Below are 15,663 nucleotides of genomic sequence, written 5' to 3'. Positions count from 1 at the left end.
GTATCTTATGCTTTACTTTTCTTTTCTTTGTATCTCTCATATGATTCTCTCATCCTATTTTGTAACCAATCTGTGAATATTCATTTCTTTTCTTCTACAGCCTTCTTTGCTTCCTCATCCCACCACTTATACCCTTCCTCCTATTTCCTCCTGTCCTACTTGTCCACACACCACCTTGTGACTCCCTTCCTGAACCATCTCCATTCCTCCTTCACTCCTTCCCACTCCTCTCTCAGCTTCTTGTACTCCTTCTCCTTTTCTTTCTCATTTAAACAGTTTACTTCAAGCACCTCCCTATCTTTTGTCCTTTTCCTCTTTCTCCATATATCCTCCACTCTCAGCATACTTTTATTGACCTTCAAAAATATCCCTAAAAGGGTTTCATAGTCCAGCTCTTCCTTACTTTTTTTTTTTTTTTTTTTCTATTTTGCAGGTGATTTCAAGGGACGAGAAGTTTGTAATGGTCACATGGTCACAGCTTGTTGGTGTGGCTTTGTTTGTGTTTGTCAACGAAAGACATGCCAGTCACGTCAAGGATGTTTCCGTAGAAAGTGTGAAGACTGGAATGCAAGGTGCTACAGGTAGGATTGATGATTTTTTCTTCCCTTATGTATTTATTGGCATATATACATTGGGGTCCCAATATACAAATGAATTGTGTACAAATTGAGTAATGGATTTTTTCCCCAAACAAAATTTATTTTGCATAATGAGCTGAAATTCAAACAACTGAGCAGGCTGTATTTGCTAATTAATTTGTAACTTTCCATTTCTGTATCCTTTTATGTGGGATTGATGCTAGGAACCCCTAATCACATAATGAATCAAAGTGTTGCTCCAGGTCTCTCTTGTAGGAAATCCACAACTCCTAGGCATAATCCACCATGTCATTCAAGGAAGAGATATTGTGTGGGTAGCATAGGATGAAGGAAGCTCGTTGACTGAGCGGGTTAGAGCGTCATTACTTGCAGTGAAGGTCGAGGGGATGGTGGTTCGAGTCCTGCCACCAGTGAAGTTGAACCAAGGGCATGATTCATTGAATTCCATGCTACAACGTCCTCTGTAAGGGGCACTGCCCTAGCCTTCCAATGGGAGGAGTTTGTGATGTTAAACCATATTATCAGCATAGGATGAGGTATTTTGTTTCATCTGTGTAGTGAATGTATCTTGAGCAATTTTAGTCTTTGACCAGGCCTGTTTTGGGAAGGGCTAGATAACATCTTAGATTCCGTTTATTTCGGGGGATAAGACGACCTTCAGATAAGACTACCCCTAAGTTTCACTCTGAATTTCATGGTTTTAGCTCATATTGTTGCTATAAGACGACCCCCAAGATACCAAACATTCTGTGGCAAAGTTTAAGTCAGTATAAGGTTATATATTGATATAATGAATTACATATCTATATGTATTACCAATAATAACATACCTTAATGTATTACCAATAAATACAGTTGTAAATACCTACAGTATTCTCCACATTCCAAGCAACTTACCACATTCTTACCTCCAACATGTGTTTATGTTTCTTGCCATCAGCGATGAAACTTGTTCTGTTCACTGTTCGAATGGTATGCTTTCAACTCCAAACTACCGAACGTAGGTTAGTATGGTATTTTGAGTAAAATTTTAAAGAAAAGGTTTTTATATCTTGCCTATAAGATGACTCCCTAATTCTAATGTGTTTTTTGATGCTTTAAATGTCGTCTTATCCGCCAAAATATATGGTATCCATCTAAAGCATCTTGATCCAAATGCACAAGTCTTTGACAGAAATTTTCAACCACTCCACGCTTACTACAAAATTCTAATAATGTGACAAAGAGCACATATAATACTTGTATTAAAACCGAACAAATCACCAGAAACCCCATCATCTTATAGACCCAATTACCTGCTTCATCCAAGTTAATGGAAAGAATAATAGCAGAAAGAAACAGCTATTGTACCCACCATCTCAAACCAATATGGACTCAAAGACCACTCCACGAGCACACCTCTCAGAAATATCTCTTAATAAATATTGGAGGAGTTTAATAAGAAAGCGTCATCAGAAGGAACAGTTATGGTGGCAGTAGACATAAATAGGGCATTTGATGAAGTTCTCAGACTCATTTTACCAAAAAAGATCATCTGAACATCCATAACAATAATGAGAAATAGCTAACAAACTTCATAGCTGGCAGACAGTGTGGAGAAACCCAAAACAACCAAATGTGTGGGGCCAAAACACTGTACAGTGGAGTTCTCCAGTGAGCAATACTCTCATCTACATTATTCAACCTCTTCACAAGTGATTTCCTCCTACAAAAGATCCAGAGTAACAACAAAGTGCTCAACTGTATTTACCGAATTGTAGTACATGGTAAAGGAGCAGTACTCTTTAGGTCCTCTCTCCTGTCCTCTAATTCTTTATCATACCTAGCCTCAAATTCATGTACACTTTCAACGTAACATATCCTTGATTTACAGTTATCATATTTAAACGGGGAGAATGTGTGACAAAAATTTGACACAGCCCAAAGGAATTTCTCCCTGTCTTCTTTTCTGCATAAGGGGACGGAGAGTGGCGTTGCCGATTTAACGAAGTGGCGTTGCTGTGGATGTGCTGTGTCTTGCAACACTACTTCTGACCCAGGGCAGTGGACAAGATGCAGGGATGACATATCATCCAGGAGGTGCCAAGATTAGAGGGAGGGAAGAGGGTGGAGGGGAGTGGAGTGTGATAGGGATGGAATAGGTAGGAGTGGTTTTAATGCCTTTGTTTTTTGGCTACCTCCCTTAAAAGGGGGAAAAAAAATGTTGGTATATGTACATATGTATATGTAGATTTGAATATATGTATTGTTTGAGCTTGGGCTATAACCAGATGCAGATGACCTGATGATGATAACTTAGCACAACTGCAGAATGGCAGCTAAGAACACCCAAACTTACATAGAAAAATGAGAAAATTTGCTTGGAAAATATAGAATGGAAGCCTCCCCTCAGAAGTTGTCAATAACATTGCTCACCCCAGACAACCATAAATCAGAGAACCATCCAAAAGGAAAAGTGAACAATCTTTCCATTGGAAAAGAATACTAAAATCTTGAGCTTCACTTTTGATACTTGCTTGTCCTTCAACCTGCACATCAAGGACCTGAAAATTAACAAGAGTAAACATATTAAGATTACAAAGATCAGAAGTAAACATGGGCTTTCATCAGAAGAAGGAAACTAATCATTGTCTACAAATGGTTCTATGAGAATCACATGTACTTATGCCTCAGCAGCATGGTTCCCAACACCTAAGAAAATAAAGACACCCAACAATTTGCACAAAACAAACCATTGAGAATAATAAGAGCTGAAAGTACCCCAGTAGAACATTTGCTCACAGGAATCAAACTCATCCCCATATAACATCGCATGTAATGATGGGCACACAGCACTGCTGTCCATCTTTTAGGCCCACCACAAGCAGGTACCCGTAATTGGTCCCTTGAATTAATGATCCTCTTATCATTATAGTTTCAGATGAAATTTATTATGTATTTTCTTGTTATATTTTGTGTAATGTTACCTATTCATATTCAAGAGTAATTTTTATGAATCTGCATCAAATATTGCAGGTAATAAAGGTGCTGTAGGAATTCGGATGGTCATTCGCAACACATCCATGGCTTTTGTATGTTCTCACTTTGCTGCTGGGCAGAAGGAAGTAAATGAACGGAATAATGACTATGATACCATCGCAAGGAAACTCATATTTCCTCTGGTATGTCTGGTGTTTTTATTATTATAAAATTTGAAATACATTTATATATATATATATATTTACCTAGTTGTATTTCATGGGAAGAGAGCTATGCTCATAGTGACCCGCTTTTGTATCTTTCCATATCCATTTTGTTCTTAAAGTCATGTATAGTTTTAGCACTCCCTGTTTCCTTGTTCAGTTTGTTTCAGATATCAACCACTCTGTGTGGGAAGCTATTCTTTTTCAGATCTCTTCTGTAACTGACCTTAAGTTTCTTCTCGTGACCTAGTTTTTCTTCTGTCCCACTTCAGTAAGTCACCTCCATCAAGAATTTCCATCGCTTTCATAATTCTGTAGATGGTTAGCAAATCACCTCTTTCTCTTCTTTGTTCCAGGGTTGGTAGATTTAGTTTATCCAGTGGTTGTATATGGATGATGTTGTGATGTATGAGGTGGAATGGATGGGGGATGGGGGGTAAGGGAGTATGTGTGAGAAAATTTGACGCTGCCTGAAGGGATTTTTCCCTGTCCTCTCCTTTTCTGCATGAGGGGACGGAGGGGGGGGATCGCCAATTTAATGAAGCGGGCTTGCTGTGGATGTGCTGTGTCTTGCAATACTGCTTCTGACCAAGAGCAGTGGACAAGATGCAGGGATGACCCATCATCCAGGAGGTGCCAAGATAAAGAGGTCGCCCCCTCATGTTCACTTCCTCCACATCTGCCTTCCATACCTCTTTTACAAGTCTTTCTTCACTCATTCTTTCCCCGTGTGTCCAAACCATCCCAATACTCTTTCATCAACCCTATCTCCCAACTCCCTTACCACCCCAGTTCTCCTCCTCACCTCATTTCTCACTCTATCCTGTCTAGTAACCCCCCATCATACTTCTCAGACACCTTATCTCAAACACATTCAAACTCCTTCTCTCTTATGTTCTATGTTTCTGCCCCATACAGTGCTGTTGGCACAATCACACCTTCATACAATCTCCTCTTAGCCTCTATTCCCAAATGTCTATTCTTCATTACACTTTTTAATCCACCAAGGCATTTACTCGCTTCTCTCAGTCTACATTCTACCTCCACCTCCACTCCTCCCTTTCCTGCCACATTTGCACCCAAGTATCTAAAACTATCCACTTCCTCCAGTCGCTCTACCTTAATGTTCACTTCCAGTCTACTGCCACTTTCACCCCTTGTACATCTCATCACCTTACTTTTACCCACATTTATCTTCAACTTTCTTCTATCACACACTCTCCCAAACACTGTCACCAACTTACTCAATCCCTCCTCTGATCCTGCTACAAGGGCAGTGTCGTCTGCAAACAACAGCTGGCTCACCTCCCACTTTTCTCCATTTTCTTTAAACATGTTCAATCCCTGACCCACCACCCCATCCATGCATAAGTTGAACAGCCAGGGCGACATAACACATCCCTGATGAAGTCCCACCTTTACCTCGAACCACTCACTATCTCCATTTCTAATCCTGACACATGCTCTGCTACATACATACATATACCAAAGGGTTTTTCCCCCTACACAGGGGGGTAGCCAAAAAGAAAAAGGCATAGAAACCACTCCCACCCATTCCATTTCCTATATATTCCACTCCCCTACACCCTCCTCCCTCCCTCTTATCTTGGCACCTCCTGGATGACGGGTCATCCCTGCATCCTGTCCACTACCCTGGGTCAGAAGCAGTTGTAAGACACAGCACAACCACAGCAAGGCCGCTTCATAAATTCGGTGACACCCCCCCCCCCCTCTCCATCCCCTCATGCAGAAAAGGAGAAGATGGGGGAGAAATCCCTTTGGGCTGCATCAAATTTCTTCTCACACACACTTCCTCACCCCCCATCCCCCACCCACTCCCCCTCATGCATCACAGCATCATCTATACACAACCCCTCTTCATTCACCCCTATCCTCTGTTCTCTCCCATCCTTCCTCCATAGACATTCCTCTCTTTTGTAATGCCCCTTTCATCTCATCCTAGGATGCCCCCTCATATTCACTCCTTCCACCTCTGCTTTCCACACTTCTTTTACTAATCTTTCTTCACTCACTCTTTCCATGTGTCCAAACCATCCTAATACTCTTTCATCAACCCTATCTCCCAGTTCCCTTTCCACCCCTGTTCTCCTCACCTCCTCATTTCTCACTCTATCCAGCCTAGTAACCCCTATCATACTTCTCAGACATTTCATCTCAAACACATTCATACTACTCCTCTCTTCCTCTCTCATGTTCCATGTTTCTGCCCCGTACAATGCTATTGGCACAATCACTCCTTCATATAACCTCCTCTTAGCATCCATTCCCAAATGTCTATTCCTCATTACACTTTTCAATTCACCAAGGCATTTACTCGCTTCTCTCAATCTACATTCTACCTCCACCCCCACTCCTCCCTTTCCTGCCACATTCACACCCAAGTATTTAAAACTATCCACTTCCTCCAGTCTTTCACCCTTAATGCTCACTTCCAGCCTGCTGTCACTCTCTCCCCTTGTACATCTCATCACCTTACTTTTACCCACATTTATCCTCAGCTTCTTTCTTTCACACACCTCCTCCACCTCTGTCATTAACTTTCTCAATCCCTCCTCTGATCCTGTTACAAGTGCAGTGTCATCAGCAAACAACAACTGGTTCACCTCCCACTTTTCTCCATTTTCTTTAATCATCTCCAACCCCTTACCCACTACCCTTGCATTCACCTCTCTCACCACCCCATCCATGTAAAGATTGAACAGCCAGGGTGACATAACACATCCCTGATGAAGTCCCACCTTTACCTTAAACCATTCACTCTCTCCATTTCTAATCCTAACACAAGCTCTACTACTCTCATAAAAACTCTTGACAGCTCCTAGAAGCTTTCCTCCTATCCTGTATATCTGCAAAATCTCCCACAGTGCCTTCCTGTCTACCCTGTCATAAGCCTTTTCCAGGTCCATAAACGCTCAAAAACATCCTTACCTTTCCCTATAGCTTTCTCACATAGCTGTCTTATCACAAAAATTGGATCTATGCAGCCTCTACCTGTCCTAAATCCACACTGTTCCTCTCCTAATCCTCTCAATCAAGATCCTCCCATAAGCCTTCCCAACTACACTTAACCCCTTCCATACGGTGCCGCACACGTAGGCGTCATGGACTTAGATCTCGGTGGCAGCAACCAATGCCAGCCGTACGACGTGTCGTAATAATACTCGCATCATAAAATATAGTCACCGCTTATATCGATCGTTCTCTCTTCGCCCGTGAATTTTGATAACCATAGAAAATGCGATTACAAAAGAATTAGAAAGAATGTCATTATGGAGGGGCGACTTCAATTAATATAATCAAGACGCCGATATGGCAGCCTCGCGAATACACTCGCTCCCCATGACGCCTACGTGTGCGGCACCGTATGGAAGGGGTTAACAAGCTAATCCCTCTGAATCTACTACACTCACACTTGTCCCCTTTTCCCTTGTAAAGTGGAACTATACAGGCACTCCTCCAGTCCTCCGGCACTCTACCCTCTCTCCAGCAAACATTAGATAACCTCAACAGCCAGTCTACCTCCTTTTTTTAGACATTCTGCATGGCATCCATCTAGACCAGGTGCCTTACCTGCTCTATCATCTTAACAACTGCCTTCACTTCATCCTTCCTTATTTCTCCTCCATTTTCCTCACTCATCAGTCATTTTCTTAGTACTTCCCACTGCAACTATCTTTCCCTCCCTATCCTCCTTCACATTTAGAAACTAAAAAAAGATAATTACAGAAGAGATCTGAAAAAAACAACTTCCCACACAGAATGATAGATACTTGGAACAAATTGGACAAAAAAACAGTATGTGCAAACACTGTTCAAGATTTTAAGAAAAAACTTAATGCTGAGAGATACAAAGACGGGTCACCACGAGCATAGCTCCCTTTCCCTATAATACAACTAGGTAAATATTCTTTTTCAGGTCTCTTCTATAACTGTCCTTTAGTTTCTTTTCGTGTCCTCTTGTTTCTCTTCTATCCCACTTTAATAAGTCATCTCTATCGAGAATTTCCATCCCTTTCGTAATTCTGTAAATGATCAGTAAATCACCTCTTTCTCTTCTCTGTTACAGTGTTGACAGATGTAATGTCTCCAACCTTTGTTCGTATGTCAGATTTGACAGTGTAGGTTCCATTTTTTGTCGCTGCTCTTTGGATTCTTTCTAATTTTCTTTGTGCTGGGTGCCCACAGTGTTGCAGCATATTCTAGTTTAGGTTTTATCAGTGTAACCACTATTTTTTAACCATCTCCTCATCTATGTATTCGAAAGCCACTTTTATTGATCTTAATAAGTCAAAAGTCTCTCTAAATAATTTATTGACATGTTTATCAGGTGTCAAGTCACTTGAGATGATTACTCCCAGGTCCCTTTCTGTGTGTGCATGTCTGTGATGTATGTATATATATATATATATATATATATATATATATATATATATATATATATATATATATATATATATACCTCCTCCAGGTGGGCAAGGTGCAGGGATGACCCATCATCCAGGAGGTGCTCAGATGAGAGGGAGGGTGGGAGGGGTGTGGAGTGTATTTAGGGATGAAATGGGTGGGAGTGTTTTTATGCCTTTCCCTTTTTGGCTACCTCCCTTGAAAGGGGGAAAAAGCCTTGGTATATGTATGTATGTATTTTACCTAGTTGTATGATACAGGAAGGGAGCTATGCTCGTGGTGACCTGTCTTTGTATCTTTCAGCATCAAGTTTTTTCATAAAATCTTGAATAGTGTTTGCTCATGCTGTTTCTTTGTCTAATTTGTTCCAGGTATCTATCACTCTATGTGGAAAGCTTTTTTTTTTCCAGATCTCTTCTATAATTATCTTTTTTTTTATTTTATTTTCGTGTCTTGTTTTTCCATTGTCCCATTTCAATAAATAATTTTTATCTAAGATTTCCATTCTTTTCATAATTCTATAGATAGTAGGTCTCCTCTTTCCCTTCTTTGTTCCAGAGCTGGTAATTCTAATTTGGACAGTCTTTGTTCAAGTGTCATTTTGGAAAGAGTTGGTGCCAGTTTTGTTGTTGCTCTTTGTATTCTTTCAATTTTTTTTTTTTATTCTTTTTGGTACTGGGTGTCCATAGTGTTGCTGCGTACTCGAGTTTTGGTCTTATTAGTGTAGTTAAGAATTTTTTTATCATTTCCTCATCCAAATAGACAAATACCACTTTTATTGACCCCAATAAACTGTAGGTTTCTCTGACTATTTTATCAATATGTTTGTCAGGTGTCATGTCTCTGCTGATCATCACTCCAAGGTCTTTTTCCGAGTTTACATTTTTTACCTCTTCACCAATTTTATAATCTCTCGATATTCTATTAGTACATGGTCACTCTTTCCTATCGGAGTTTTGTAATCAATTTTGTCGACAATTTCAGGCTCTGTTGTAAGTATTAAATCCAGCCTTGATGGTTCTTCACTACCTCTGTATCTGGTATTTTTCCTTATCCACTGAGCCATTGTGTATTCGATGGTCATGTCAAGCAGGACATTACCCCAGAGTTCCTCTCCACCCTTCACTGTCATTTCCTCCCAACATATTTCTTTTGAATTAAAGTCACCCATAATTACTATATTTCCTGTCTTTCAGTATACAGTATTAGTTAATTTGTATTTTGTATCTTCTAATATTTTGGAATGATCACTTGCTGTCCAGAACTGTGTTTTGGGGAGCACATACACCACCATAAATGTTCTGCTCTTCATATATTTGCTTTCAACTTCTATCATAATTGATTCTACATTATTTTCTCCTTCAGTTATTTTTGTTACATTTAAATCTTTATTAGTCAAAATTAATACACCGCCACCCTGTTTATCCTCTCTTTTCTTCGTCCAACAATTGTATAAACCTTGTCCCACAGTGTTGGGTGGTAGAGTACACTTTAATTTAGTTTCCACTATTCCTATTATGTATGGTTTTTCTAAGGCCAGATAATCATTTAATTTGTTCATTCCTGAAGTTATTCTATATTGATATAAGCTATTTTTTATTTCCTTTCTCCTCACCTTTTTCAGCCTGCTTTGTTTCCTTTTACCTTCTATACCATTTTCTCAGCCTCAGGACCACGACTCTCCAAAAACAATCATTCTTTTCAGTTTCAGTCCTTTTTTCATTTTCATTCCCTTCGTTTCTAAGTTCTTTTTCTTTTTCTTCTTCACTCATTTCTTTTTTTATCCATATATTTTTGTATTGTTCACTGTTTGCTAATTTCGTTGTTCTGGATAGTACTTCCTCTGCAATTGTTTGTGATCAAAGCTTTACTTTCAGTGGCCTATATTGTTTTTCTTTAGAGCATCTACCCATTGTATAAGTTTCTTCAATTTCACTATTCTTCCACTTGTAATTCTTTCAGAATTTCCTTAGCGATATTCTTTCCCTGTTCTTCCACTTGTAATTCTTTCAGAATTTCCTTAGCGATCTCTTTCTCCTCCTTTTCCCTCTGATGACTAGGAACATCATGCTTCTTTTATATGCCATGCATCTTTTTTTATCCTCTGTGTCCCTAAGTTGCTTTTCTCTTTAATCATTTGAATCACCGTTTCCATGGCATTCTCCTTGACCTGTTGCTCCACTATTTCTTTAAAGGATACTTTTTTATATTCGTGCTCTACTTTTCACTGTTTCTTTATTTCCTGTAAGTCATTTTCTTTTATCTTTTTCTTCGACCTTTTCAGTCACTGCCTGCATTTGGTCTTTTATCTCCTTTTTTAATGCCTCATTCCTATTTATATCTTCACTTTTCAACCTTTCATTTTCTCCATTTAATTGATTTAATTCCTTTTATAACTCATCTATCTCCCTATTATTCTCCTCATTGTCTTTCCTTAGCATAGCTTCTTCTTTGTACATTATTTTATACTCACTTTTGAGCTCTATTAATTCATCCAAAATGTCATTAATATCTCTATTTCTCATTATATTTCTATACCTGGGCTCACTATCCATTTCTAATCCTCTATGCATAATATTTCCTTCCCCTTCAAACCCCGAAAAAATACCTCTTTCAAACGTTTGGTACTCCCTTGGTGTTTGAGAAAGACACGTCTTCTTTCGAATGAAACCAAGTGGAGTCTCTATTCTGCTTTCTTCCAAGCATCTTTTTACTGGTTCTTTGTCTTTCAGAGTTTCTTTGCTTCTTTCCATTTTTTATAAAAAAAAAAAAAAAAAAAAAATGGAAATACACTACTCCCTTTGCTGTATCTTTGTAAACAACTAGGCTTGCTTTGAAATTCATTCGTTCATGAATCGCTAAATAGAGTGTTCGTTCCAGCATGTCTTGCTTTGACTGTGGTCTGTGTGTGTATTTACCTAGTTGTATTATACGGGAAGGGAGCTATGCCTGTGGTGACCCGTCTTTGTATCTCTCAGCATCAAGTTTTTTCTTAAAATCTTGAATAGTGTTTGCACACACTGTTTCTTTGTCCAGTTTGTTCCAAGTATCTATCAGTCTGTGTGGGAAGCTTGCTCTTTTTTTTTTTCTCTCCAGATCTCTTCTGTAATTATCTTTTTTGAGTTTCTTTATGAGTCCATTTGTTTTTCCATTGTCCCTTATCAATAAGTCATTCTTATCTAAGATTTCCATTCCCTTCATAACTCTGTAGATAGTAAGTCTCCTCTTTCCCTTCTTTGTTCCAGAGTTGGTAATTCTAATTTGGACAGTCTTTGTTCACATGTCATTTTGGAAAGAGTTGGTGCCAGTTTTGTTGTTGCTCTTTCTATTCTTCCTAACTTCTTTATATTCTTTTTGGCACTGGGTGTCCATAGTTTTGCTGTGTACTCAAGTTTTGGTCTCATTAGTGTAGTTAATTTTTTTTTTATCATTTCCTCAACCAAATAGGCAAATGCCACTTTTATTGACCTCAATAAATTATAGGTTTCTCCGACTATTTTATTGATATGCTTATCCAGTGTAATGTCTTTGCTGATCCTCACTCCAAGGTCTTTTTCCGAGTTTACTTTTTTGTGTTTGAGATGAGGTGTCTGAGAAGTATGGTGGGGGTTACTAGGCTACACAGAGTGAGAAATGAGGAGGTGAGGAGGAGAACAGGGGTGAAAAAGGAGCTGGGAGATAGGGTTGATGAAAGAATATTAGGATGGTTTGGACACATGGAAAGAATGAGTGAAGAAAGACTAGTAAAAGAGGTATGGAAGGCAGATGTGGAGGGAGTGAACATGAGGGGACGTCCTAGGATGAGGTGGATGGATGGGGTGAAGGGGGCTTTGGGGAAGAGGGGAATGTCTGTTGAGGAAGGAAGGGAGAGGACGGAAGACAGAGGTGAGTGGAGAATGGTTGTATATGGATGATGTTGTGATTGCATGAGGAGGAATGGGCGGGGGTGGGGTAGTATGTGTGAGTAAATTTTGACGCAGCCCGAAGGGATTTCTCCCCGTCCTCTCCTTATATGCAAGGGGGGGTCGCCGATTAAATGAAGCGGCCTTGCTGTGGATGTGCTGTGTCTTGCGACACTGCTTCTGACCCAGGGCGGTGGGCAAGGTGCAGGGATGACCCGTCATCCAGGAGGTGCTCAGATGAGAGGGAGGGTGGGAGGGGTGTGGAGTGTATTTAGGGATGAAATGGGTGGGAGTGTTTTTATGCCTTTCCCTTTTTGGCTACCTCCCTTGAAAGGGGGAAAAAGCCTTGGTATATGTATGTATGTACTTTTTTGACATCTTCATTAATTTTATAATCTCTCAATATTCTGTTTTTACTTTTTCCAAATTCCATTATACTACATTTCTTGATATTGAATTTCACTTCCCACTTTTGAGTCCATTTCCAGATCTTGTCCAAGTCTTGTTGTAATTAGTTGCAATCCGTTTCCATTTTTACTTTAGTATTTTTGCATCATCTGCAAAGAAATTCATATAACACTCTACTTGTTCATCCATGTCATTTATGTATATGGCAAACATGATCGGGGCCAGTACTGATCCCTGTGGGACACCACTTATCATGTGTGTGTGTAGATGCAGGATAGTGTGTGTGTGTGTGTATGTGTATTTACCTAGTTGTATTTTGCAGGAGGAGAGCTATGCTTGTAGTAAAGTCATAAATAGTTTTAGCACTCGCTATTTCCTTTTGCAGTTTGTTCCAGATATCGCCTACTCTGTGTTTTTTTTTTTTTTTTTTTTTTTTTTTTTTTTTTTTTTTCTCCTAGTTATCTTCTGTAACTGTCTTAGTTTCTTCTTGTGTCCTCTTGTAGCTGTGCTGTCCCATTTTAGTAGGTCATCCCTATCAAGAATTTCCATCCCTTTCCTAATTCCGTAAATGGTTATCAAATCACCTATTTCTCTTTGTTGTTCTAGGGCTGGTAAATTTTGTTTGTCCAATTTTTGTTCATACATCAAATTGCAAACAAATTGTTGGTGCCATCTTTGTCACTTTTTGTGTGTGTGTGTGTGTGTGTGTATGTATGTGTGTGTACTACGTGTCCATAGAGATGCTGCCTATTCCAATTTTGGTCTTATCAGTGTAACTAGTATTTTCTTTACCATTTCTTCATCCATGTAGTCAAAGGCCACTTTCACTGATATTAATTAAGTTAAAAGTTTCTCCGACTAATTTCTTGACATGTTTGTCTGGTGTCATGCCGTTTGAGATAGTTACTTCTAAGCCCCTTTCTGAGTTTACTTTCTTAACTTCTTTTGTATCATTTTATATTGACCCGAGATTCTATTTTTGCTTTTTCCAAATTCCATTATACTGCATTTCTTAATGTTGAAGTTCACTTCACTCTTCTGACTCCATTTCCTGACTTTGTCCTGGTCTTCTTGAAAAGATTTGCAATCTTCCTTTCTACTTACTCTCTTTAATAGTTTCGCATCATCAGCAAAGAAGTTCATATAACATTCCATGCTTTCATCCATATCATCTATATAAATAACAAATATTATCAGAGCCAGTACAGAGCCTTGGGGGGCTCCGCCTATCATATCTTCCCAATTTGAGGTCTTGTCTCTAAGTATTACCCTCATTTTTCTTCCATTCAAAATTTTTTCATCCATTCCAATAATTTTCCTTGTATTCCACCTATTGTTTCAATTTTTCTTAGTTTTTTGTGTGGTACTTTGTCAAAAGTCTTTTGTAAGTCCAAGAAAGTGCAATCTCCCCATCCGTCACTTTCTTGTATTATTTCTATTTATCTTGAGTAAAAGCATACTAAGTTTGTAGTACATGGTCTTTCATTTCTAAAACCAAATTGCTTATGATCTAGAATTTTGTTCTTGTCCAAATGTTTAATCCATTTATTTTTAATAACTTTTTGCATGTTTTTGCTGTTGTGCTTGTAAGGGATACCAGTCTATAGTTTGTAGGATTTTCTTTGTTTCCGTTGTATATTGGTACAATATTTGCATTTTTCCAATCTAGTGGTACTTTTCCTTCTTTGAGTGAGAAGTTAATTATCTTGTTTATTTTGTCCGTTTGTTCATCTATACATTCTTTCAATATCCAGTTTGCAATTCCCTCAGGCCCGTATGACTTTCTGATGTCATTGTTCTTTATTTGGTCCCTTATTTCTTTGTATTTACTTAGTTGTATTTTATGGGACGAGCCATGCTCGTAGTAACCCGTTTTTGTATCTCTCTGCATCCAATTTTTCTTAAAATCATGTATAGTTTTGGCATTCACTGTTTCTCCGTTTAGTTTGTTCCGGACATCAATCACTCTATGTGGGAAGCTATTCTTTTTCAGGTCTCTTTTGTAACTGTCCTTCTTTAGTTTCTTTTTATGTCCTCATGTTTCTCTTCTGTCCCATTTTAACAAGTCGTATCTATTGAGAAGTTCTATCTCTTTCATAATTCTGTAAATGGTCAACAAATCACCTCTTTCTCTTCTCTATACCAGTGTTGACAGATGTAATTTCTCCAATCTTTGTTCGTATGTCAGACTTGACAGTGTAGGTGCCATTTTTGTTGCTGCTCTTTGGATTCTTTCTAATTTTCTTATGTTCTTTGTGCTAGGTGCCCACAGTGTTGCAGCATATTCTAGTTTAGGTCTTATCTGTGTAACCGCTATTTTTTTAACCATCTCCTCATCTATGTAGTCGAAGGCCACTTTCATTGATCTTAATAAGTTAAAAGTCTCTCTAAATAATTTATTGACATGTTTATCAGGTGTTAAGTCACTTGATATGATTACTCCCAGGTCCCTTTCTGAATCAACTTTTTTTATTCTTTGTTTCCAATTCTATATTGACCCGATACTCTATTTTTGCTTTTTCCAAATTCCATTATGCTACATTTCTTAATGTTGAAGTTCATCTCACATCTCTGACTCCATTCCCATATTTTGGCTAGGTCTTCTTGTAGCGATCTGCAATCTTCTGTTCTTACTCTCCTGAGTAATTTGGCATCGTCAGAAAAGAACTTCATGTAACAGTTGACTCCCTCATCCATATCATTTATATGCATGGCAAACATTAAAGGAGCCAATATAGAGCCTTGTGGGACTCCATTTTTCACGTCTTCCCAGCTCGAATATTTGTCTCTAAGTACCACTCTCATTTTTTTCCCAATTAAGAAATCCTTCATTCCAGCAGCTTACCTTGTATTCCTCCTATTATTTCAATTTTCTTATTAATTTTTTTATGTGGTACTTTGTCGAATGCCTTCTGCAAATCCAAAAAGGTGCAATCTTCCCAGCCATCTTTTTATTATCTCAGTTAATCTCGAGTAAAAGCAAATTAGGTTTGTGGTACATGCTCTTCCACTTCCAAAGCCAAATTTTTTAGAGTTTACTATTTTATTTTCTTCCAAGTGATTGGTTCATTTGTTTCTGATGACTTTTTTGCATATTTTTGCTACTGTGCTTGTAAGGGATACCGGTCTGAAGTTTGTAGGATCTTC

General features: G+C 38.7%; 1 protein-coding gene across 6 annotated transcripts in view; it reads left to right on the top strand.

Moving 5' to 3' along the window:
* Synj (synaptojanin) overlaps window positions 1-15,663 on the top strand; it is a 312,743-nt gene that overhangs the window by 197,842 nt on the left and 99,238 nt on the right. For all 6 annotated transcript variants that reach the window (XM_076199351.1, XM_076199352.1, XM_076199346.1 and 3 more), the window contains 2 exons: window positions 434-581; window positions 3,615-3,760. In XM_076199351.1, coding sequence (XP_076055466.1) covers window positions 434-581; window positions 3,615-3,760 — 294 coding nt within the window. The remainder of the gene's footprint in view (window positions 1-433; window positions 582-3,614; window positions 3,761-15,663) is intronic.

The sequence above is a fragment of the Oratosquilla oratoria genome, chromosome 16 (genome assembly GCF_046742065.1).
Source record: "Oratosquilla oratoria isolate Oo_2021 chromosome 16, ASM4674206v1, whole genome shotgun sequence".
In the NCBI taxonomy this organism is placed as follows: domain Eukaryota; kingdom Metazoa; phylum Arthropoda; class Malacostraca; order Stomatopoda; family Squillidae; genus Oratosquilla; species Oratosquilla oratoria.
The sequence above is the reverse complement of the archived record's forward strand: the minus strand, read 5'-3'. Positions and strand labels throughout refer to the sequence as shown.